Raw genomic sequence first — 27243 nt, 5'->3', positions numbered from 1 at the left:
AAAATAAACTAAGTGTGTTTGCTGAAAATGTATGTTTGTGTTCAATATAATCAAAGTCAATTTGTATATGCTACCATTGACGTGGCTAATTAAATTAAATTCATTAAATGTAAAATAGAATCATGTGTAAGCAGTACATGTGCATATCTTTTTTTAGGGGAAACAACTGTATTATACTAAAATCTTAAATTGTAAAGTTTGAACATGTTTCTTTTTTTTTGTAATTTACTCAGTGGGAGAAATCAGAAAGGATTGAGTAAAAAATATATTATAAATGTACATCAGTATCTATGGTTTTGTGGCAAATGAATTAATGTTGATTTCACAAGCCTAAAGCAAGACATTTTTTCCAAGAATTGATTTAGGCCAACAATGTTTATCATATTACTCCATGCTGTATGTGATTATACTGTACATTTACATACATGTTTACATGAATGACTTATTACACATTTGAAAAATAGGTTTGACTGTAGTTACCAAAGCAAGCGATATTCCCATCCAATCCAATGTACTTGAGGTCATATTTGGCTGCTTCTGTTTCAATTGGATCCCCCTCAGATGTATTGTCCATCGCAAAGATTTCTTTTTGTCTGAACTCTGCATTGTCATCAAAGTTGATTTTTGCATCAAAGCACACAACTGAAAGAACAGCAAGTTAAATCAGTCAAAATACAACAGGTGTTCAAGAGAGAAAACATCTGTGCACATCAGGCTGGGTTCTCTATTCCCTCCTAGGATATATTGGGGTTACAGAAATAATTCAACAACAAATAATAATAATAATAATAGCAGCATCATTAAATTGCACCACGTGGACTCAAAAGTTGTGTTAAATTTGAACTACAGGAACTTTACATGTTATTTACAATATTTGTAACATTAACTGGCATGGCAGGCGATTTATGTGCACCTTATTTGGTGTTTTACTCAAAACATATCACTAAACATACTCATTGTCATTGAAAAAAAAGAATTTAAATCCACCCTCGTCAAAATGAAACAAGCACTTCTTTACCTTGACGTGCTGCTGTTATTTTTGATAGTAAGCTGTCCTTAGAGAACAGAAACAGCATCATAAGTAACACATATGGGAAGTAAAAGAGAAACATAAATGTACAGTTCTTTATTACTTTAAACCTTTTCAGACCTGCATGTTTCTCTTGTTATTTTGACTTGCTAATGTGTAATGTGATGTAATTTTGTACCAATATTATTTTTTTTTTCTTAAAAATAGTTTGTAAAGAACAATCATTCTTTCTCTACCAAAGGTTATATCATCATGGCATTGATTGATGCAATGTAAAAATCATATCTTTCCTTTTGAACAAATATCAAAAGACAGCTCGTCATATTCACAGAGATTTAATTTTGTAGCTGCTGTCGGTCTAAGGATCTGTGAACTGTTATTTTAGCATAAAAGAGAGAGTGCATTCTGACAGTTTTAAGCTTTGATTTTGTTGGTTTAACAAAGAACTCTTCAACAAAAAAGGTGCAAGAGACAACATAACCCCTTAATGGGGTTACATACATGACACTGAATCTCAATGAGATAAACCAGGAGATGCACCATTATCAGAATTATTAATGTTACAGTCACTCAGCTGAAAAAAATAAAAGTACATTATATTACCTTACTTCTGACAACTATGTTAATTAAATTATTGTAATACAAGACCATAGCTACAGAACACCATCTGAATTAAAAACATGATTATTACTATTATTATTATTATTATTATTATTATTATTATTATTATTATTATTATTATTTAGTATTTAATATTTGTTTAGTCATAGAACATCCAACACTGGGTTCTAATTCTGCCTCACAGACTCTGAAAATCATCGAAAGGCTTGCTTAGGAGGTGTTCCTTCATTGGTTACTGGATGAACAGTAGTATGACACGACACCAGTACTTGACCATTCAAGAAACACAAACCATTGAGCACTGAGGTTTATCAACATATGCATAATCATTGTAACAGAATGCACTGAGCCATGTACACCACACAAGCAGACTGCATTTAGTTTAACCTTTGCCTACTGCAAGTTTTACATATAACATGTATAAACCATTGTGCGTTTTTCACTGCACTGTACCTACAATGTTGCACTGACTTAAAAGTCAGAAGCCGCATCTTGAAGAAAAATAATAGTTCCTTTATCTCAGAAGCCTTCAGGCTGCTTTGCCTTCTTGCAGCACGTTTTTAAAAGAGCATTTACAGTACTGCAAATGAAAGCAAGCTTTTCTGCTTCAATTTCATTTGACTACTTCATATGTATGCTGCCAATCAATCTAGCCCAAAGGCACACTGATTATATGTGCATCTGCAGATGTTTTTGAATACATTGTTACTTTTGATTGCCATTCAAGAATGTTTGAGGCTAACACCAATGTTTTGCTTTCTTCTGATATAGCCGGTGTACTGAAGGTAATGTACCTGGGTTTAAAATATAAGCTTAGCAATTTAGAAGCAGTCAAAAACCATTTAAGACGTACATATGTTTTTTATTTTCAAAATACCAAGCTTATTAATCTAGTAAAACGGAAGTTCTAATTACTATCAGTGAAACTGGAAATGAGCAAGTCTATATATGTGAATACTACTTCAGCAAAGACTATCAACTCAGAACTTCCTTCCACAAGTATTAATATCACTTCCTAGAGCCACTTTTGCCCCTACACTTACACATTCTAATTTTGGTTGACTCCCAAAAGGTACAATAAATTATGAATATTTCCAACAGAACAAAACAACAACAAACCAAACAGCTGGACATTTCCAAAGAAATATATAGACTAGGTTCAACGAATATATCGCTCCTCCATAACCCTAACAGAAGATCTACTGTACAGGAATTCTTGGAGGAGTTCCTGTTGAGAACTTCTCTCCCTCTTCTGTGCACTACATTCATTTCTAAACGTTATCTTTTCGTGATTGAATTGACAGTTGGGATGCCTAGAAAAGTGTTATTTTCAAGCAATTTCATTCTTATAGATTTTGAGGTGTCCAAATGACAATTTTTCCTTTACCCCATAACAACGTTTTATAAGTCCAGCGGTCTATAAATTCACCGTTACAATATATCGTTCTGTCCCGGCCATTTCAAACAAAACATTAGCTTTTAATGATGAGAAAGTACACAGTGTAATGTCTGCCAGTGATCTGTAGGCAACATAGGCTTCAGTATTACTAAGCATAGATGCTAATTACTATTTGTTACTTCCATTTGTTATTATTTGTTGTAGTGGTCAGTTTTTATTGTTATTTTTGTTATAAAAATACATCCATATTTCCCAATATTGAGGTTCTATACATTGTCAGAGAAAACTATTTCAATTTTGTTTGTTTTTTTTGTGGCTGCTCTGCTAGTGTATGCCTAGTTTTCCTAGAATTATCGTCAGTGATAATTTGTATAGATAATTACAGTTTCTTACGCTGCTGACACACAGGCATATTATTTCTTTTATTTGTGTGTTTTAGATCATTTTGTGGTGTATCTGGTCAGTTTTACCCCGCATGCACTGTAATACATGGCTATATTGCAGTAAATGTATGTATATACTGTACTGCAGCATACACTGTATACAACATCTGTTAAGCCTGCTGCTTATCTAAGTTACAACATTTTAAATGACTGCTGTCCTTGTTGCAGCAAAGGCTTTGTTTTTCCAACTGAGATCAATCAGTCAATCCATCTTTATTTTATATAGCGCCTTTCATAGTGAACCACCACCACAAAGCTTTACAAGATGCAATAACAACAAGAAAATCCATAATACTTTAAATAGAGAAATGTAGAACACATGATATACAGTAAAAAAAAAAAAAAACATGCATAATAAACGAAATACAGTAAGATCATTCAATTACTTTCTTTCATGTCTTACCTTGTCCTTCAGGAGTTTCTCCAAGGGGATTCACTTCCACCTGAGTTGCATCAACTTTCAAAAACAGATCATAAAGCTTCTTAATTTGATCCGCCGCCTACATTTTACAAGGAAAATATAATTAGCAGACAAAAAGGTAACATTAAATCAAAAAAAGAACATCCAGGTTCAACGGTATTGTTCTTAATGTTTTCGACTCCAGACAGACTGGTTTAGGAAAATGTTTAATAACTGTTAAATAGCTCTGAAGTAACGGCTAGCAAAGAACCATTGTGCGACCTTTATAAATAGTCATAAATGAATGTATGATGAATGTTGATAAAAAAAATATTGGTTACAGCACAGCATTTTAAGATAGTACGCAGCACGCACGCACACACACACACACACACACACACACACAAAAAGAAGTCACTGCAGGGGCCCACAATTGACTGACACCAAACAAAAAAAAAAAAAAAACTTTGAATTTACATCCTAAAATATAGCCTGCATTGATATCTGCAAGAAGAGTATTTATTACCTGTCGTTCTAAAGATCCTTTGAATCCTAGATTAGCTGCCATGCAAAGTGCCTGCTCATCTGTAACCCCTTGGAAAATATCTATTACTTCCTGTTCAATCACAAAAGCAAAGACAATTTGATATTGAGTTTAATTTGACAGTTTTAAATGAAAAGGCTATTCACATTAATTCAAAAAGCAGTAATTAACTGGTGCCAGGCTGGCAGTTACAGTTTTCAATCTCAAACCAGTGCCTTAAGGATAGTTTGAGAAAATCGGTAACTTATAATTGCCGAAGCTTTTGTAAAGATAAAGTATTACTAGCTAGCATACAGCGCTGTATTTGGAAATTAAGATTTTACCATGAAGTTGTACCAGTAACAAAAAATAAAAAAATTAAATACTGCCTGGCCCTTTATCCGAATTTTTCTCCTGCGTGTCCGAGTTCTAGCAACATACTGAGTTTCAGAGAACTTATCATGGATGTGTTTTATTGAGGAATTTACAGATTGTTACTTTGATATTTTTACTCTCAGGGTACACTGGGAGACCTCATAGTCTTATGAAAAATGACCAACACACCAGACAGAAAAATCCATGCGCCCCCCCCCCCCCAATAAGATTTTGGCCTTGGTTCGCCTATGCGTATAAGCAAAGGGGTTTGTGAATTGCTAGTTTTTTTTTTTTTTTTTTTTTTTCTGCATAGCTTACAAATTTGGATTGCCAGCCGAATTATACATTCTTAGTGTATGTTCAGGTCTTACAACAGCGCAGATAATAGGCAATTACAGGGAGTCTTGCAGATGTAGGAAACCCTCTCTTCCAGCAGGGGCCTCTGGAGAGTATCAAAAGTACACATAAAACGGTGTAATCGGGTGGTATCCTAGTTTTTCAAAGAATAGGGATATATGTTTTTAAGACATACACTCTTTAAAAAGGTAGCTGTCCCACACCATGGTCAATGATCACACCTTAAAAATCTTCTCTGGGCTTGAAGCTGCCACTTCTTCAATGTCAACTCCTCCTTGGGGGCTTCCAACCATAACAGGTCCATTACAGGCTCTGTCCATCAGTATGGCAAAGTATGTTTCCCGTGAAATATCCAAGGCTTCTGCCACCATCACCTGCATGTTGAACAGCAGACAACTTCTATTAAGAACTCCTCTGCTAAAACCACTGTAATATACACGATGCAAAATGCCATTTAAACAAAACCCTGCTATGGTATTCTCAGCTCACAAAAACTGCATCCTATATTTTAATTTATTAAATGACTGGGTACAACTGCATAAAGTTATGCTTGTGAATCACATTTAAATTCCCCACAGACAATAATTAAGTGTAAAAACTGATTCATTTCCACTGGTTATGTGAGCTTATCAGATATTTCCTTTGTTCGTGCATCAAACCTTCTTGGATCAAAATGTGCAATGTCTGGAAGGCAATTAACACTGCATAAATTAATAATGGGTAAAACTGGAAATACTGTAGCTGAAAATAAAGAAACCATGCCATTTTTTTGATAAATGGTATAAAACTACTTTTCTCCAAATTAATAATGTCACAAATTCTTGCATTTCCATCGTATTATAAATGCCCTTGGTGCGGCATTACTTGAATCATTTCAAATTCAGAATACAGAGCAACATGCTATCAGAGGAAAGGTTTTCCACGATGTTCCAATATGAGCCACTTTACCAAACTGATTTTTAAATTAATTTCTGTGGGCTACAATGTGACTTGTCGAGATAAAATGCTGGTGCAAACTGAGAAAATAAACTTGCCTCGAACAGTTAAAAAAAAAACAAAAAAACAAAAAAAATACAGGTCACAGCAATAAAGGCAATTCTAATTTTCCAGAGGATTCTAAAGGCTTAAGGCAGTGACGGCAGTGGGAATCATGGCGCTTGCACATTTTAACTAAACAGCTGTGTCAAGCAAGTTTTTGCAGAGGAAAAAATATATATAAAGACTTTAAAATCAGCCCATCGTTTAGGAAGTATACAGTATTTTTTTTTTTTTTTTTTTTTTACAAAGACCATTACCAATTTCACTCTAGAAAATTGTTCTGTGAAATAATATTTCAACGACTGACAGGAACAAATGTGTAGAGTGAGGCAAAATTAAACAGTGGGAATGAACATCAGCTAGTCTTAACAGAAAGCTCCAGGCCATTTTACACTAATAAGAAAACTACTGAGTGCTAAGTTTCGGGGGACTTCTTTTATTTAAAACACATGGATTTCATGGCCAGAAGATCTTTAGAAACCAGCAGCACACTTTCAACGTTTCATCAATGGCATTCCTACAATCTTGACCACTATTAATTTGTGTTGAGTTTAATAGGAGCTTATGAGGCACCAGTGTGCATAACTACAGTAAATGATGTCCATTTGTGTGCCACACATGCTTACAATCCAGATTCAAAAGTCAACATTTCATATGCATGCTGTGTTGCTGGTCAGATCTTTATGTTTGGTAAATCTATTGGCTTTTCTACTTGGTCAATAAAGCTAAAAAAAAAAAACAACAACAACAATATAGTTATCTATAGCACTGAAACAAGTGTAAGATGAAATCCTTAATGGCATAACTGTTTCATATTTATTATACTCATATCTTTGACTTCTTGGTTAGCTTTTCATGTTACAATAATAATAATTCATTAGTAGTAGTAGTAGTAGTAGTATAATTTATTTAGCAGGCGTCTTTATCCAAGGCGACATACAGAGACTAGGGTGTGTCACTTACAACAACGTCTCACCTGAAACACTGAGCAAGAGGTGGTTAAGTGACTTGCTCAGGGTCACACAGTGAGACAGTGAGCCAAGATCTGAACCGGGGACCTCCTGGTTATAAACCCTTTTCTTTAACCACTGGACCACACAGCCTCTTTAACTAATGCTTATAATCATACTTTTTATTTTAAGAGCAATTATAGACATGCACATTTTTTTTTCTTCTTTACATACATATGTAATATAGGCTTCATCATCCAAGGGGTCCTTACACTATTTAGAACCATTTCCAACTTTTGCATTGCATTACAAATGTAAGCTGGTCGCTAGATGGCACTAGTTCTTACTACACTGCATAATGCATGTTATTCAAGCTACTTACTCCTATATAAATCAAGACCCTTAAGAAAATCAAAAGCATTATTAAATGGTGATCCACATTTAATGATGGTGGCTAACGTTGCTGCACACAACCCCCTCTTTACCGTGTTCACTTTAACGCCTTCCTTCGGGGTCTGCTTGGTGGTGAGGTTAAACCCAAGCATCTGTTTTGCCAGCTGGCCAACAGCAGCAGGGCTGAAAGACAGAAACACAAATATACATATTTATTCTTGATTCTGTTTTACTTGGATATTTTTTTTTTTTTTTTTTTTTTTTAAGGCATTTTTCTTAAAGAGAATCTGCCTTTTTGCGTCTCTTGCCCTTTTTACTATTTATAATAAGGGTAATGCAGTATGAAACCAATTAAAGTTACAGGATATACTGCGGATCCTGTATCCTGTTGTTCCAGAGGTGTCTAGTTCCCCCCCGCCCCCAGGTTGAAAACCACCTGTATGTTTTGCTTTTGTTTTCTCTGTGAGCCCACTTTGCATTACAACATGTATCTGAATTCAAGATGGCAAATCCTGCCTTAAGGTGACGATTTAATAGAGTGACGTGGGCATACTGTACATTTGTCTTCATCAAAAGAACAAAAGTGCCCTCTGCTACTAAATTAAGCTCCAGGAATTACCGATTTTGAAATCTTATACAGATTGTTATAAGGGTCACTATCGATGAAACTAAATAATTTTGACCTAAATAAATAAATAAATAAACACACAAACAAACAAACAAACAAACTGCAGCACAGCATTTCATCACAGTAAACCAGCCAGTCACACTCCAGTTTCACTAAAACCTTTATCCTTTTTTTCATATTTGTCATATTAAGCTGAAATTTTCAGTTTATCCATCAAAAGAGCAGGTCTTAAACTGACAACGTTTCTGGAAGATATGAGCATTTCAACCTGGAATACTTTGGTACGAGATGGAATTGCTCCAAATACAGCCTTAAATTGGAAGCAATGCTTTTCAATTATACGTTCAGAGAAGCGTATTTCAACATGGCCTTTCTTAACCACTAAAAATACAACACTTATCCTTTATAATTTGGTGGCTTTGGTTTGATTCCTGGAATTTAAATGAGATTTAATGTTACTATTCAAGAAATTCATTCTTGGTTCAACAATGAGTCTATCATTTTTTCTATTTGTTAAAAGTGCTGTAGGCTGAATTATTATATACAGATCAATCAGAAAAAACATTTTTACATTCAACAGTAGCATTGAAGAAAATAGCTCTTAAATAGGACAAAGTGATTTCAATACGGATTTCTGTAATAATTGAAATCTTTGAGAATAAATGTAGCATAATTTGCCAAATTGAGGTGTGAGATCCGAAAAACAAGTCGAAAGGTTTTACAAACAAGGCTAACATTATTATCAGAACAATTTTGTAAGTAAGATTATACAGTGTGGTTCTGAAAAAAATTCAATAGAATGCTGCTAGCGGGGATCCAAAAAATATAGAGTTACAAGTCCCCACGTGTTACTACACCTGTTTAAATAACGTACCTATACGTTTTCTTTTCATTGTTAACATCTTGACAACATTAAATCCTGTTTCAAAGCTCTTTTCAAAATTTCCACTCTAGTGCACCGATAGTGTAAGAATTATTGTCCACGCTGTCAAACAGCTAACACAGAAATAACGATCCATGAGCCAGAGCACATGTTATGTTTGTTTTTTTTATTATTATTTTGTTTTTTAAATTGCTTCCTGCAGTGATTTAGAGGACAGCTCTCAAACCCCAGTGCACTAGAACTGAGATTTTGGAACAGACTTTAAAGTTCTAAGTGTATAAAGTTGTCAAAATGACAGATATGTTATTTAAACATGTTAGGACCTAAACTATATTTTTCGGAACCCCGCTACTTACTCTAAGAGAAATTGGTCTGTTGACAACGATGCAAAATATCTTATCTTGCTATTAGTCCTAAACTGTAAAGACATCTAACATACTGAACCATCATCCACATCAAAGACCAACCTTATCAATATGCGTCTCATGTTCTGCTTTTTTTCCTCTGAGACTTTGTTGAAATGAATAAAAACACGTACTCTTTAGTTAAATGTACACCTCCTTTGAGTCCACTGGTGAAGACACCCTTCCCTCTTCCACCAGCAAGGATCTGTGCCTTTAAAACAATTTCTTTGGCTTCTGTAAGAAAAAAAGGGGTTACCAGCTAATTCCTAAGAAGAATACACTTTACACAGAAAACAGCATGCAAGACAAGTTTTAGGTATAGGCTTGCAGCAAAAACAGAAACTGAGAATAACGTTGGAGGCAATAGGAAGATGTATCAAACTATAAAACTATCAAATGGGCAAATAATGGTGATGAAATCTGCATTTACTGTATGTTGATGGACTAGCAGAAAATAGCTACCCATGATCAATATGGATTAGAAAGTGTGGCACCTGGTTGTAAATCATCAATTTTAAACCTGGAAAGAAAATAATTTCCAATACAGTATTGAATACAGTGCTTAGAACCAACTTTTCAACAGTAGCTGTCTTGAAGCATGGTGATTAGACAGTGTAGTAGAAATGAACTGCTAAACACTGGAACTTTAGCAGACAGTACTTTAGCAGAAAGACCAATATATTATACTAGAAAACACAGAAGAAGAAAATAATGTTATACTGATAACTACAAACACACACAACACCGTGAACAGGAAAAAGAGCAACCAATGCTCATTATTAACCCTGCAAATACCAGCACAGAAAGCAGTAGGAACCTATCAAATACTAAGACTGCCACTGCATTTACCTCAGTGCTAAGTTTACACCAGTAAATAACTCAGAAGGTTAATTAAAATGATTTTGTACAATGAAAAGTCCAGGGTATGAATAAATTTGAACCATGATTTAAAAAAAAGACAAGAAATAGTCTCAAGCGAACTATTTGCGGATCACTTTCAGGTGAATGGATCTATGCTCAACAGAGCGTAATCAAACATTGTGGCAACTAACGTATGGCAAAGGGCCTAAAGGTATTGAGAATGTTGGTGTGTATGGAATGCACCACTGAGTGCCAGAAGGGAGAATCCGGACTGAGCAAATAGTAACAGCTGTCTGCAAAGTTCAGGCAGTTGACAAGCACCACCACCTTTGATTCCATCTACAGTCGCAGCTGAAGAAGACGCCGCATGGAAGTTCAATGTTAAAAAGCAAGTCGAGACTATCTATTTAAGAAAGGCATTTACTGATAATATGAATGAGACAAAATCATTAGTAACCAAGGTAGCAAACGTATGTGCAAAATCAGGATTCTTTCAACTGGCCAGGAAATCAAGTGTTTTTTTTTTACAAAAATACTAACATACCAGATAACACCTGATAAAAAGAAAACCCACTTTTAAACCAACATTGTACACCATAGAAGTGCACTACACCATCTTATTGATCTGACCATTTAAATTATTACCATGAATGGACCCCACTAAGATTAAAACTTCAAGGTTCTGATTTTAAAAAAGGCAACGTTTTCCTCCAAATCAAATAAATTCAGAAAAAAATGGGGGGAAACTTTGCATCCACAACACAACACACATAGTTAATAGGAACATCCATTTTCACATTTCACACACTGCTATCATTTTTGATATATATACACATACATACCATTGCAACGGAGTGAAAAGTGCTTACTTGCTAGAACACCAATCTGGAGACTACATGAGTTAAAAACCATTGAATTTTCATGTGTTTTCATCTAGCAGCTGGAAAGAAATTGTACATTTAAATGCACCTCTGCAAACAACTCGTTTTTCTAACAATTACTCAATTAGTAATTCATACAAACATACATTTAGCTGTCTTATAAATGGCAAGTGTAGTTAGAATGTAAGGTTTGTATGCTTTTATAGTCAGAAGTAACCTTGCCAAGGGTTACAGATGATCGAGTTCATGTCGTCTGATATTTAATTAAGCAATAAACCATCGGACTGTGGGAGTATATAAAGGAACAAGGTAGGCTCCAAGCAAATCAAGTACATCTTGGCTATGAGGGGAGTACATTTCCCTTGTGCCATGTGAGTGCTAACTTATAAATTCAATAATAGACAGCTAAATAAAATAAGAAAAAAAAAAGATAGTTAATGAAGGAAACATTTTCTGTACCTTAAAAATCTTTACAAAATGCATTTTAAAAATGTAATTACTCTATCTAAGTGAGACTCATCATGGTACTAGTATATCAGCAAGATTTTGCAATACTTGTTTTATTTTTATAGTGAATAGATAAATAGAACAAGGGTGTCCCTACACAAAAAATGGTAAAGTAAGTTGCATTCAAATAACCTTGAAAATAACCCTGTTAAACTGTGTTTATAACAATATGATTAGATGACTACACAGAAAGCATTAAAACATTAACAAGAATATTCCATTGTTAAAACGTCCAGACATTATATTTGAATATCGGGTTTTATGCAATGGATAGATCTTACAATTTAGATGTATTTTTTTTTTTTTTTTTTTTTTTTTTTTTATCAAGTGTGTCTAAGTAAACACTGAAATATATACAAAAAAAATAAATAAACTTTTATTAAGCAGCCTAAATCAGTTTGAAAAGTATTAATTTACACTATGTACTGAAACGTCTTTTTATACAGTGTTTTAGAGCTTTGTTGCAAATTATGTGACTTATCTTAAAGTTTTGAGAATACTTCAAAATTGTCCATTATCTTTACCACAGTTGTGTATCCCTCTGCATCAGGAATGGTCAAATTCCAGTACTGCAAGTTAGCCTCTATAAAACCACTTCAACTACTGTAATACAAACTTGTGTTGAGTGAGGAGCAAATAAAGTATCTAAAACCCTGACAAATAACAAAAGTACCTGAACAAACAGACAAATGTCATTGCTATTTCAGAAGAACTAGTTTGCTGTACAATATATTTCTTAATAGATCCAAATATTTTTAAAAAAGATAAACATGTGTTCCTGAGTTACTGTAGACAAGGATTCTTCCAAACAAAGTCTTACACCCCTTTCACACAGACAAGTTATGATGGCTCAGAACTGGCACTGCTGCAGCATTTTGGTCTGTGTGAGTTGTCTATACCATCACACAGCCGTCATATCGCGAGGTGGTTCAGAGACGGCACGCAAGCATCTCAACTCCTGTGTGAAAGGCAATGCCGGCACTGAAGCGCTATAGTGGGAGTGGATTGAAAGTCAACATCACGTGACTGCATACCTAATGTGTTGGGTACTTTTGCTATCGGTGTGACACGCTTTCATTTTTTTTAAATACAATGGCTGATCAAGAAAGAGGCAGTAATTGGAGACTGAAAGTAGTTAAGGAATTGTTAACTTTACAAATCCAGGAGTAGCAGCCACTAAACAGATGCGGCACTTTGAACTGTGCAGTAAAATTTGGGAGCACAGACCCTGTGCAAATCCAATTAATGTGAACGGGGGACATATCGAGAATGCAGAGGAAACACAAAGCAAGCAACAGACACAACAGGTTGTTAAAAAAAATATACTGTATATAAAAAGCAACGCATCTGCAATTTTTTGTAGCTGTTGACAGTATATGCAATAGGTAGAACTTTTATTTTTTCTTTTTGATGGGCGACAAGCCTACAGCTTTTAATACACTGCAGTTGGTATCAGGTGGCTGAATGAAAATAATATTAACAATGTGTCACCACTTAAATACTTTTTATTAAAGTTCTCCACATATATATAAGCACAGGAAAGTACACTACAGTATACCAGCGCCATTCATTAAAAGACTGGAAACTGATGACGTATATATATATATATATATATATATATATATATATATATATATATATATATATATAATTCTTTAAAACATTCTTTTTTAAAAAATGTAGCTTACCCACGTTATTCTGCTTATTTATTTATTTGTTTTACTTTGTGTCCGTTGCCATAAAAATGATCTGTTGACTGAGAAGCTTGAACATTGTACTCGCATGATCCCTTTGGCTGTGTGAAATGGTTTGGATGGTATTATACCGGCACAGATTGCACAATTTTTAATTTATTAGTCACCAATAATTTTTTTTATTATTTTCTCCCAATTTAGAATATCCAATTATTTGTAGGCTTAGCTCACTGCTACCGCCCCCGCACTGACTCGGGAGGGCGAAGACTAACACACGCTGTCCTCCGAAGCGTGTGCCGTCAGCCTACCGCTTATTTTCACACTGCAGACCCACCATGCAGCCACCTCAGAGCTACAGCATCGGAGCACAACGTAGTTCTGGACGGCATTTGTGTGTGAAAGTGGTATCAGTCAATATAATTCTGATGTTACAAGAAATCCATTTGGCTTCATACTGTGATACTGCTCAGTATCACAGGATGCAGCATCCTCTGGATTTCATTTAAAATAGCTTGCTGTGATTTAAATCAGACATAACTGGTACAAGCATACTGTTTTGTTGCTCAGCGTGGATCTGGATTGAAATGTATTTCACAACTACCAGCTGATTAAAACATCATTAAAAAGAACATATACTGGTCTGTACCCCAGGTCGTCAGTAATGCTAATGATATGTTTGAGGATATCAGTAAACAAGCAGTGAGATACTCATGGGCTGTGATAGCGCACACTTGAGGTGCCAACACTTGTGGGTATTTCAGGTTCACTTATATTAATTAGCATTTTATTTTAATCAACAGGTTGTTTTTCTAGTGGATTTGTCAATTACAGCGTTCAGTTTTATAACTGTCTCATGCTGTGTATTGGGTAACCTCTCAATCTGTCAACGTACTGTAGTTAAAAATACTGCCTATAATTAACAAACATGAACTCTCCAGGATCTAGAGACTGTTTCATTAAAAAAACATACATATCCCAGAAGGTTATAGTTTGATCACTGATTAAAAAAAAAAACATCACTGTGAGGCATACACTGTATGATGTACGTATTTGGTAGGACACTAAAATATGTTGGAGTATGCAGTATATAATTTATACTGACGGGCATATGAGTAATACAACAGTTATATGACATATTCTGGTCACTATATGAAACAGTAGTAATATCTAGATTACAAAAAAATGTCAAAGCAGTGACAACTTCTTGGAAGTGAAACAAAATGTGCGTTATCTAGTCCATGTCTGGAAGATAGAAATTAAAAAACTGAAGTTCTTTCATTGAATGCTGAAATAGTACACTGACGGGATGTGTTCTTGTCCAGTGGTCACCGCCCAGATTCATTAAATTGAAACAGGTTTTAGGCAACGAGCAAAAAAAAAAAAAAACCATTACAATACAACAGAACAGCTTCTACAGCACCTGGAACATAACACATCCCAGCTCTTGTTGAATCAAACTAACATTTTTCGGTTAAAAATCAACAATTCAAAGATAGACTGGACAGCTGCATGACAAAGCACAAGAGCAGCAGTGAGGAAGGGTAATGGGCCTGTGCAAGCTTGGGGCTGCGTCTCCTATAATGGGTGTACAATAAGTCATTTGGTGAAAACTGAAGGTTCCTGACAGCTGACAAGAAAAAACATCACATACTGATCAACCACAAAATTCCAACAGTTATGCATCTCAGAGGACAACTGCTGTGGAACACAGCCCTCAAACATGCCAATATTACAGTAGCAGTAGTACTAGTAATACCAAGCATCAGCAGTAAATTGATTATCTAAAATCGAATACATTTTTTAATTCTGTTAAGAAAAAAATATTATTTATCCTGAGGTATCTTTTAAGCGGTGCGTTATGAAACTTGCATATCAAACAGACAAGTAAAGGTAAATTGTACACCATACTGAAAATCAGAGAAGAAGCAGGGTTTGCAGCAGTCACATTCACTCCTGCTTTAAAGCTACCTGCAAAATGTTGAGTGCTAACCAAACTCTTAGCACAGAATAAAACTTTTTCTTATTACAGCATGCACACTGTCAAGGTACCTTACCTTGTCTTTTGATTGAACAGAATATGTAAATAAACAGTCAAGATATCGGTACATATCTGGCATAAATTCACCCACTAAAATTGACCCTTTCCTCATATGGTAACTATGCATCTGGTCAATTCAATACTGCTATGCTTACCTGTTCATGACTCCTTTGCAACACATCTTCTGAGCACCTTTACAAAGTATGATATAGTAAAATGGCCTTTTGAAAAAAAAAATGAAGTATTCCATTCAATTAACTATATAATAAAAAGCAACATATGGAATCATAAATCTAACTGGACAACAGCTTAAATTTTGCTAACAGACTAATGCACTTTTAATAACAAAAAAAACAGGTGCATGTTTTTAAACAGTAAGAATCAAATACAAATTGCTTCACTGCTGTTGGTCTTGTACTTTTTAAATTATTTACAACAGCATTGTGTCAGGAAAAAGTTCCAACTGCTGGAAAAGGCAAGAGGTTATTGCTCTGTGCCAAAGCCCCCATAACATTAAATGTAATTGAAACATTTTAGAACGATGGTTGCTCCTGTAATTCAATCAAATGAAAGGCATGCCATAACCCCGATTCCATCAAGCCTAACCTAGGTTACAATTAAAGTTTATTAAAACACATGAAAGGTCATTTTATTATCCAGACAAGAAATACATTATGAGTTTGTCCTTGAAAGGTACAGAAATACTGGGGGAATACCAGCCTTCACTGACAAAATATTTTAAAGTATTCTGCAACAAAACATGTTCCTTTTGGGTTACCCAAGCTTTTTTTTTTTTTTTTTTGGTCCTGTGCTAAATTAAGCAAGCATCTAAATTACTAGACTGTACATCATTCCCCAAATCTAGCCTCAAGCATACTTGTTGTGGCAGGTAAAGACACCAAGAAGCCACAAAAAGCCATCAGTCATTCAATGTGACAGTTTTCAGACCAGATTTTTCATAGAGGGATGGCTTTCTTGCCCTTCTCAAACAGACAAGCTGTGAGTAAAAGTATGCAAGGGACACCTGCAGCTCCCAGGGCAAAACATGAACCTTGTATTATTATTTTTTTTCCCTAAATAAAATCAGCACTCTAATTTTAAATGTAATGTTGCATGAAAGTGAACATATACACTTTGTGCGGTATCAACTTTCTTTTGGCTTGTTGCTGTCTGTCCAAAATCATCCTCAAACTGTGGTGCTATATCTATATATTAGTTCAATTTCAATATTGCTGGGTATCGCTCTGTATTGCATGAACTACTGTTTTGTCAAAGAAAAAGCATGTGGTACTTTACAAACATCAAAGGCTACATTTCAACCATTTAACAGCAGGGATTTCCCCATTATGTAACCTTGATGCAGCATATCATTCTATGCAATACATGGTTATGAGGCCATAAAATAAAATAAAAACATTATATCGATGCTGTCAGACTGCATTCATACTTCTTTTCATTTTATTTTAATATTAAATATTAATCTCTAATGATGCATTTCTGTCTAATGACGTTGTTTTAGTATCATATTCTGTGTCCTTAAAACAGAGATTGTTTTCAAAGTAATTCCACTGACCAGCTGAAAACTTATTAATGTTTGCCATCTTTAACATAATAAAGTGCCAACCATCCACTTCTATTGTAGACACAGAGAAAACAGCAAGACAGTTGACGAAGACCTTTATTTACACAGAAGCATGCTGCAATATGGCATTCAGATGGAAAAATGAAGGAGACAGTTTTAGAGGAGGGCAGATAAATTACTCCCAGTTCATTAATGATCCTGGACATGTGTATAAAAATACCACAAATGTGTTTAAAACAATGCTTGAATGTCAAGGGTGTTCTCTAATGCTTCAAGACAATCCTATTTTAAGGGAACTCAAAGTCTGCTTTTGGAACTTCTTTTGAAATGTTTTCATTACAGTGTACAATATCCCAAGGGTACAGTCTCCTCATTACTAATACACAGTGACAATAACTGCTATAGATGCTAATCTAACACCAATATTAAAAATGTAAGGAGACACAGCTGCATTCAAACCTGACCTTTGTTCCTTCAAGCATGGAAACTTCTTTCTCATTCAGTCATAAAACAGCTCATTTTACAAGCAAAAAAGCAGCGCTGTATAAAATGAATACTGTACTTACTCATGTCACTCTCAGTTATTTCCTTTTCCCAATAGTTATAGTGGTGAAAAAGACCTGAGTTAACAAGAGCCAGGAAAGTAAGAGTGCACAACACGAGTCTTCAAGGGCAGGGAATGGTCAGGTGCTGTCTGTTTCTGAACCAGAAAAGGAACCTCCACCAGATATGACCTATAGTCTGTGCTGCACACTGCCCTATATCCCTGCAACATATTCCTGTCAAAATGAATACACTCGTTCCTTACCCAAATTACTTTCTGACAGACACTTAGCCTTCGTACAGTTTTACCATTATTTTTTCATGCTGTTGAAGTTTATGAAAAAAAAAGGAGATGACACTCTGAACCAGCAGGGTATTGCACTGTACAAGAGATTTCCTTGTCTTTACTGTGACACAGTTCATTATAAGGCATGAAGCAAACACGTTATTGATATTTCACTAGCACAATGACACATTATTTTAATAACATTTGGAAGTCTAGATGACTGAACACTTCTCGGAATCTTAAATGCAATAGTTCAAATTCATAGTGATGGCCGCAGACTTCAGAGAGCCGATGTCGAGCTCTTCCAATTGAGGGCACCTTGTCCTTTGCAGCTTTTACAGAAAACAGGAATACAACCAATCAATAAACAAAGAGGAGGAATATGTTCTCTACACCCAGTCAGTTCACATCTAGGCTTAGGAGACAAACAGCAAAGGTAACCAGTGACAGAAGAAGATTGCAAGTTCAGTAAAGGTTATTTTTAGAGGTTTCACTTTGGATAGCCGGTGTGTTTACTGCTCAACAGGACAGGGTTAGAAAATGACTGCCCAGCGATACAGACTGTGCTTCGAATAAATTATTCTCTGTCGTCCTAATCTCTGAAATATCCTTTTCAACATAATCAAGTTTGTGTTGCTATATTTACTTATATGCTCAGTGTCAATCAATCAGCCGAGGCTAAAGACATGCAAAGTACTGCAATTCTTTTTTTTTTTTTTTAAATGATAATAAAAAAAGATGATGTTGAAGGGCTAAGTGCATGAGGCAGCAACGGTAAATCATTTGCTTGTTTTCTTTTTAATTTATTTTATTGAAACGTGAGGAGGCTTATTAGATTTTGTGAAGATCTAGTATACTTTCAGATGTCTGCATTTACAGACTGAAGTATACTTTAAACCCCCTGTCTCAGTGACAGACACAGATTTTTCAATAGCTATTTGGTGAAAAGCCTTCTCAACCCATGGTGCAACATGTGTCATAGTGTCCTATGTTCCACAATCAAGGTCAATTAACAACTATACTGTATTTGTCTCTGACACTTAACTACATTTGGCAAATCTTACACAACCGTGTTGCCGTACCAGTTTATTTGTTTGTATACATTTCCTTTAAGTAGGGAGACAGGGGAACCTCCTAATGCATGTATTAAAACGGTACTGTAACATTTTACAGAAATCTCCTAAAATGCTGGTATTGTCAGAATAGGTTTACAAGGCAAATACCTTCTTAACGTAAATATGTGATACATATTTTATAACCATAGGGAGCTCTACCCTATTATGTTTAAAAAACAAACAAACCAACACACAGAATGATGTATTAATATTTTGGAAATAATTAAATTACATTCTATACTGTAACAGTGGGAGGAAATGAGGAAAGGCAATCTACATATCACAAAAATAAAGTGGAGAGATTACCAGAATCCTTTTTAAACCCCAAAACAAATCATTAACATGACTACAGGAGCAAGTCAAAATAAAAAGTAATGAAATTAAAGTCAACCATGTACTGTAGAATGTATGCGATAAAGTAACTAAGCCAAGAAGCTTAAACTGGGGCTAACAACAACAAGGAAAACCATAGGAAGACTTGTGCAGTATTCGTTTGTTGAACAGACTGGATTTTATGAAGCTGTTACAATGTCCAAGGGAGGCTACTACCACACAAAAGTAATTATCATCTGAATTTTCTGCTCTAGTTGAAAAATAAAATTATATACAGTACACAGCACTCATGTAACCTTTGAGTTGCACTGTCATATGCATAAAATAAGACACATACACATTCTGTATGAAATCACAAGATGTAAACTGTATTCCATAAATATATATATATATATATATATATATATATATATATATATATATATATATAAAATAACAGTCATACATTGTCAAATGTATGCCCATGATACTACCCTCATCTGAATGGTCTACAGTCGCTACCTGCTAAGTACCATATACAGTATATTCGAAGACATACAGTATATGTCATAATAAACATTAACAGAACTCTAAATAGACACATTTTCCCTTTAAAACAAAGCAGGGATATATATCTTGATCTCTTTATTTATTATATATATATATATATATATATATATATATATATATATATATATATATATATATATATATATGTGTGTGTGTGTGTGTGTGTGTGTGTGTGTGTGTGTGTGTGTATATATATATATATATAATATATATATATATATATATATATATATATATATATATATATATATATATATATATAAAGAATTAAATATTAAATACAGGAATTGTCTCCTGCTACTTTCTTCACAAGCTCGTCACGTCGGTGCAGCACAGTGGTGTTTGTCTGGATAACACTGATTATTCTAGAAACACTGCCTATCAATCTTAACACTACATGAATGTTTATGAGACAAATACCAGAGAGAATATCTGTGGGCTATTTCTCCAATCTCACTTTACTTTTTAATAATATAATAATAATAATAATAAATGAACCCAGAGGATTAACTAAAGAATAGCTGCATGTATTACAGTTAGGGTTTGTGTGTGCATCGTTTGTGTGTGCCAGAATGCAATTTTACAACAATAGCGCTGGCATACCAAATGGTGGGTTTCCTGTGCAGAAAACTCAAAGCACTTACTATGAAGTTAAAGCAGGGCTGAGATAACCATTTTAGCAAGGTCACCTGACATGTCATTAGGGTTTCCGTGCCATGCCTGGGTGAGAGCTGGCTCAAGTTTATTCACTTTGGTTGCCTACTACACAGTTTGAACATGCTTCCAAGCCCATCGCATCCTGCATGTTTCAGAACCAAATTGCAGTGACGGAATGGAAGGAAAGCATTGGTCAAGAAAGGATCAGCATTTCGTAATGCTGAAGAAATCCAAAGGCAACCCAGAACGTCTGAGGATGGGCCCTGTCCTTATTAAATGTCTCATCAGCATTGGATAGTTAGCAACAAAGGGTAGAGAGAATACCTGCAAAAAACACGATTCAGCTACCCCCGAATCTTTGTTATTTATATCCATGCCTGTTCTGTGCTCTCTGCTGACACCCCTCCTCTACAACTGGCCTACAGAGCAATAACCTGCCAACATGTTGCGACTTTCATCTGAGAACACATCACTGCTGTAGACAAGCACACTCCCTGTGAAATTGTTAACAGTGAAGCATCTGCTGCTTGACTGTCTGGCTGGAGATGGGTCCACCATAACAATGTGTGCTTGAAACCCTGCATCAAGCAAACAGCAGCGTATGATCTGAATGCAGCAATTCTGGCCTGGAGTCATTAACCCTGGAGAACAAGGGTATGCTTGATCCCTTACTGTGCCAGTCACTTGCAATCATTAGTTGAGCCTAGATTTGTTGAAAAATGACAAAACGTCTGGCTATCTGATTTACTGGCAGGCTTTTAACACTCCAGGTGCTCTTATGCATTCCAGACAGAGGAAACTGCCCTACCTGTGACAAGCTTATACACAGATACAAAAATAAGAAAACCTAATGGAAAGAAAACAAGGAAAGACTGGAAATTAGGCTTTTTTTTATAACCAGTCTATTATAGTATTACTCAGACAAAAGAGAAATGATTCCATTTGCCTTCTAATATGCATACAAAGAAACATGTCACCCAACAACACACAAGTAATGTAAATAACCTACACAAATGCTGCTCCAAATAAGTAAAATATTCTATGAATAAAAATAAAATCATAATTTGTAACATGGCTATTACTCTATGTACTAAAAGTACATAATAAAGCAGAAAAAGGTGGGATAAAAAAAAAACGTTGCACCCATGTAACCATTCAGAGAAATGTTAGGTTTGCAGCTTAACCACTACCATGAACAAGTAATATATAACATAATACATCAGTACTGCATTACTGTCAAGCACTTGAAATTAGATTCTGATTTGTTAGGGTCCTGACTCTAACTACTATTTCTTTAAATATACTTACAGAAATCAACTACAAGACCAGTCAGTTGTTCCAAACATAGTCTTTCATTCACAGCCCCTTATGACCCATACACTGCAAGAAACTATTATATTTAAGCACAGACTTCAACAGTGATAAAACAGCTCTCAGATTACAAACATGCTCCTGAAAGAGACCTTTGGTCTTTGACAAAGTGTGGTGAGGGCTGATTTTCTTTGGCTAAAACAGAACATAAAAGTTATACTTAGCAAAGTCACTACAACTCATCAGGTAAGTATGAAAAATATATAGATACCAACGGTTAACGACAGACAGCAATAACCTAGATTTACTAAAAGTCTTTAAGCTGCTGAAACAATGCTATAGACGAAAAGCCAAAGCTTTGAAACAATGCAAACATGAAGATGATGCTCACATACTGAGCCTAGCCTAAGTTGAAAATAACAACTTTGTATTACAAAATGGATGGTGGCACAACCATGACAGTATGGACGGAAGAAACAATCACACGATTATACAAATAGGATTAGTGGAGTTCAAGTAGTCTAGAGAATTCGACCCTGACGGTACTAAAATGATGTAATGGGAACAGCACAACAGCATGATTTGGAGAATAATGCTTACCATCATCACCACCACAAGAGACCAATTGAAAAACTAAATCAAATATAAAACTAAAAATATAGATATTGTGGGGAAAAAACAATCTAAAGCAGCATATGACACTGAGTAGGACATCATACATAACAGAAAAAGCTTTTAACAGAATAAGGACTTTGAATGAAATCAGAGACAACCAAAACTATATATGGTACAGTAAAGCTAACCTTTGTTTGCAGGACCAATATGCACCAAAAAGGCACTTTCATATAATTTTACAAACATGCAACACACAAGCAAAACTACAGTCTAAAGTGTTATTGTCGTTCAAAAAGCATCACTATTTCCATGCTCTTTTCTTTAACCTTGAACTAGTTATTTAAATGAAAAAGGTCCACCAATAGGAAGAAACAAAACCCATCCATCCATGCAAATGAAGAGGATGTTGTTCCATCAATTTAAAACAACATACATTATCTTTCTGTATCATTAGTTACACACAGGTGAACCAGAAAAAAAACCAGCTGCCTGTGTTCTTCTGAGACATCAGAGGACTTGGAGTTGAACTCATCTTGAGAGAATCATCCAATCCTAAAGGGGGAGTGCAAGCAACTTCACTAGAAATCAAAAAACAAATTACACAGCAGAAAGGAATGTCAGTACATGTAAAGACGATTCAGTGAGATGAATATACATTTTTGTTTTATTCTACGTGGTACTGTTTTGGTTATCTACACTGCTTTAGTTGATAACAAAAACTGTATACACTGTAAGGGTGTCACAACATGCTGTAAAATATAATGCATATGTTTCAAACATTATATTTTACACAACGTGGGAGGCATATTTCGGCCAAGCAAGACAATGAAATCATGCCCATGCCTTCTAGTTTTTCCCAATGCTCACCTCCCAGAATGACTCAATACTGCTTTTAAACTGCATCTCTAACACAATGGATTTGGCCTATGAAGTCTTAATGCTACAAGAAGTTTACCTGAAATATACAGACTGATAATGAAATGCTTAATTCTCATTCTGCCTCTGCTTCTAAAATAAATATAATTGAAAAAAAATGTCTGGAGGCACAATGATATGATCAATTGCTTCATTTAATAAACTGCGGAAGTGCCACATTATCCCTGTTATTCCTGTTCTCATTCAAGGCTTATTAAGAAATATAAAAGATTACCTACTTCAGAAATATGACCCAAAAGTCCAATTTATTAGCATCTTAGCTGCAAAAGGTGATTTAGTTTTATTCAATTTTTTAAATGTACATAATACAATCAACATGATCAAATGTACAGGTTGCATACTTAAAAAGTATTAAAGAATAGAAAATCTGACAAATCATCCCTTGCTTACTAATCTGGCAGAATTTTGGCCAAAAAGTTCATGCAGCTTCTGATCTCTAAAGGACTGGCCAGTTATCTATGTGTGTCTCTTTTTGACCATGATCCCGACAGATCCAGCAAGATCAAAAACCCTTATCTATAATAAATAATATGTCTCTTACAGTAGATTATCCTAAAATTAAACTCTATCCCCTCATGAAGAGGCTCATATTCACAGCTGATTTGTTATCAGTTGGTTTATGATGGTACTGCAATTTAACATGATGCTGTTTCTGACTCATTGTGCATGATTTTTCTCTAATAAGTACACAGGAGATTTAACCATCAAGCTTACAGCAGAACACTGTATTCTGAATATTCATACTACTGCAATGTGAACGAATTGATTAATTCCCCTCACTAATTGCTCTCCTGCAGCAACGACAATGCAAACCTTAAAAACCCTTACCTCTCTTCTCTTAAACCAGATGTCCACTACTGAAATTTAAGAAAACCGTGGTTGTAGAAATGAGACTACACTGCCTACAAGAGCTGATATAATTCAGGTTTATGAGTGCGGCTTGCTCTTTGACTTTGGTGTACATCAGAATTTGAAGTAAAGAGTTTAGGGGTTTTTAAGCATAGATATGGGAATATCAAAAGGTAACTAATAAGGTGCAAACACAAAGAATTACAAATCACAATAGATAAAATGGTAAAGAATCAGAACCTTTTTTTGCTGACAACAGTAAGCTCAATGATGGAAAATGTCACTCTTTTCAGCTTAATAATTTAAATCATGGTAATACATCATTACCTTTGGGCAGTGAATTTAAAAACAGAAAGACAGTACTAAAGAGTACAGCTTACCTAAAGTCCATTTTAGATATTTCCTTGAAATGCAAGGATTCGTTTTAGATACAATGTTGTACTTTTACATCACATCCAATCATTATTCATAATGCAAAAAACATGTCAAATAAAGCCGTGACTTCTGGCCATAGGGGGGTGACATTTAACAGATTATTTTTTGTGACTGCATGTCAATGCATTCCTTATAAGACATTCATGTGTTACGAAACATATGTTTCCATTTGTACAGGTTATATAGTATCCCTTTGCTTAAACATAATTTCCATAGAAGGCACATTTAAAAGGATTTATGATACTTTTAGAACACAAAGACAAATCTGCTGAAGGCTATGAACAATATTATTTAAATAGACAACGTGACTGAACATAAAACTGAACAGACTTCCTGTGCATTTCTGAGAAATAAATGTTATAATACTTCCTTGAATCTGGATGGCTTTAGGGTTTTTAAATTTGGAAACAAAGTTTTAAATTAAATACATGAGCACTTCTTTTCTAAAATTCAGTTTTAAAATAACATTAGTCTATTGAAATCATGAAATTCATTAGTTTGATTTAACGCTGGGACCAAATGTATTTCAACTAATGTGTTTGCAATCCGTAGACCCACTGTATCAAACAGGATTTAACAGATGTATGTTAGACTGAAGCCTAAAATGCCAAATACAGGATAAGGGAAAAAAAAAAATCTGTTATGAGGTTTCCAACCAAAAATGTTTTTATGGGTTTTAATCAAAGAGATTTTGAGCAAACAGAAAAGGAATGTCATCATTTATAGTCATTACTGAGGGTTGCATTGTCTACAAATATATATTTCAAAAGGTGGACATGCACACTAGATTGGACGCCACATTATTTAAAAAAAAATAAATTAAAAAAAATATATATTTTTTTTAAATATAAAGCACCACTTCATAAATAGCTCTATCATTAGAAAGAGGCACCCTTTTGTAAGCATCTTTCAAACTCTGTTTTAATATCCTACAGACACCCCCTTTATAACCTTGTCTATCCTATTCTTCCCTCTCCAATACTACAGTAGTTAGTTTTCATACACCTACCACTACAGTTACATATGAAATACGATATACAAAAAAGATATGTTTTTTACAGGCCAATTCAAAGACTTGAGAAAGAACTGAGCAAAACACATACAGTATTGCAGTCTTTCACATACCACCAAACTTTTTGTGCCTAATGACAAGAACAGTTAAGTACTAAAGCACCCCCCACCCCCCCATAGAATAAATTGACAACAGGGCAATTCATGCTAATTCTGCATACACAATACCTCTTACCTTTAAATTTTAATGAATGGCCTTTTTAGGTCAGAGATACCGATATGTGGCTCTGGGAGCATGACGTGATCGACACACAGACCAGTTATTGAGATGGAACCCCTATGATGTAATGTATTTGCCTCTGGGAATGAGAGAGCTATAGCCACAACCCAATATGCTGTTTATGGTTAAAAATATCTAACTGCTTGAAAGGTAGTTTTACCACAAATGTTGCATTCCCTCAGCATGAAATGCTTAATTAGATTTATTACAGCTCCTGGTAAATACAATAAAAAACAAACACAAAAAAAATGCATTAACCAAACCCCAAAGCTGCTTCCAATCAGAACATGGAAACAGCTTATTTTTATCTTCTTGTACTCCTATGCTTACATTTAGAGTAGTGCAGAATAGCTGCATAATCAGATCCCTTAACACAGCTGGTAAAGCCTTGCTTTAGACTTAGCGCGCTGCTAAAGTAATTAGCATGCTTGACAACAAGGAAAATAATTTCAAACCTTCTATTCTCCCTAGGCAGAATTAACCCATGCTTGGATTTTATTTAAGGATTGTGTGTGGAAAAAGAACAAGTTGTGCTGTTATGATAATACAAGCAGACTTATCTTTGGCTGATGTACAGCATGTGCTTACTCATGCCAGGCGTGTTCAATTGTTTAAAGCAGATGAAAATAGGGCAGGGCAGCACACTGGTGTTTCTCTGTTACAGGACAATCCTGTAATTCATAGTCAGCATATAAACATTCATTATGTGGTTGCAAAGCGGTGACGATATTATGCATCATTAAAAATGGCTCAATGGATTAAAAAGGTTTAACCAGTAATGTTTGAATAACTCATCTTGTCACAGCACTCTTGTTATTAACCCTACTTGGTTTGCATTGGTATGTTAATACCATGAAGCAGTGAACTGGGATAAAAATAATAATTGGGCATTCCAAATTGGGGAGAAAACCGGTGTAAAAACCATTGCCAATGACAACATTTAAAAAAAAAAAAATCTCTCTCGCATAACTGATACCTAAGATGGTTGTCTCATGTTGTATTTGTCACGTAGAGGGTAACCTCCTTAAAAGTACTTTGAGGAGAAAAGAAAACGGCACAAGACAAGACTATTCTAGTTTAGTTTTTTTCATACATCTATCATTTTATCATTATGTGCATTAATTTCAAACCTAGGTTTAGCAAAGCCAAGTGACAAACATGAACCATAGCCCACTATACAGATGCTTAAATCCACTAACTTGCCCTCAGAAGTGGACAATGAAGCCGCCTGAGTCAGGGTTACCCAGCAAAGAATAGACGCTTCACTTATTGTGTTTTGCTTGAGGACTTCAGCTTTCTCTTTCCTCTTGGCATTC

The 27243-nt window shown here is 34.9% G+C and overlaps 1 protein-coding gene across 1 annotated transcript in view; it reads right to left on the bottom strand.

Moving 5' to 3' along the window:
• The window catches only part of LOC121329082 (succinate--CoA ligase [GDP-forming] subunit beta, mitochondrial-like), an 81775-nt gene that overhangs the window by 38469 nt on the left and 16063 nt on the right, over positions 1-27243 (bottom strand). Inside the window, exons 3-8 of the mRNA XM_041274400.1 lie at positions 9579-9678; positions 7622-7712; positions 5370-5522; positions 4420-4509; positions 3897-3993; positions 481-642 (exon numbers count right to left, since the gene is read on the bottom strand). Coding sequence (XP_041130334.1) covers positions 481-642; positions 3897-3993; positions 4420-4509; positions 5370-5522; positions 7622-7712; positions 9579-9678 — 693 coding nt within the window. The remainder of the gene's footprint in view (positions 1-480; positions 643-3896; positions 3994-4419; positions 4510-5369; positions 5523-7621; positions 7713-9578; positions 9679-27243) is intronic.

Source organism: Polyodon spathula, chromosome 16 (assembly GCF_017654505.1).
Source record: "Polyodon spathula isolate WHYD16114869_AA chromosome 16, ASM1765450v1, whole genome shotgun sequence".
Taxonomy (NCBI): domain Eukaryota; kingdom Metazoa; phylum Chordata; class Actinopteri; order Acipenseriformes; family Polyodontidae; genus Polyodon; species Polyodon spathula.
This window is presented reverse-complemented; position numbering and strand designations above follow the sequence as displayed.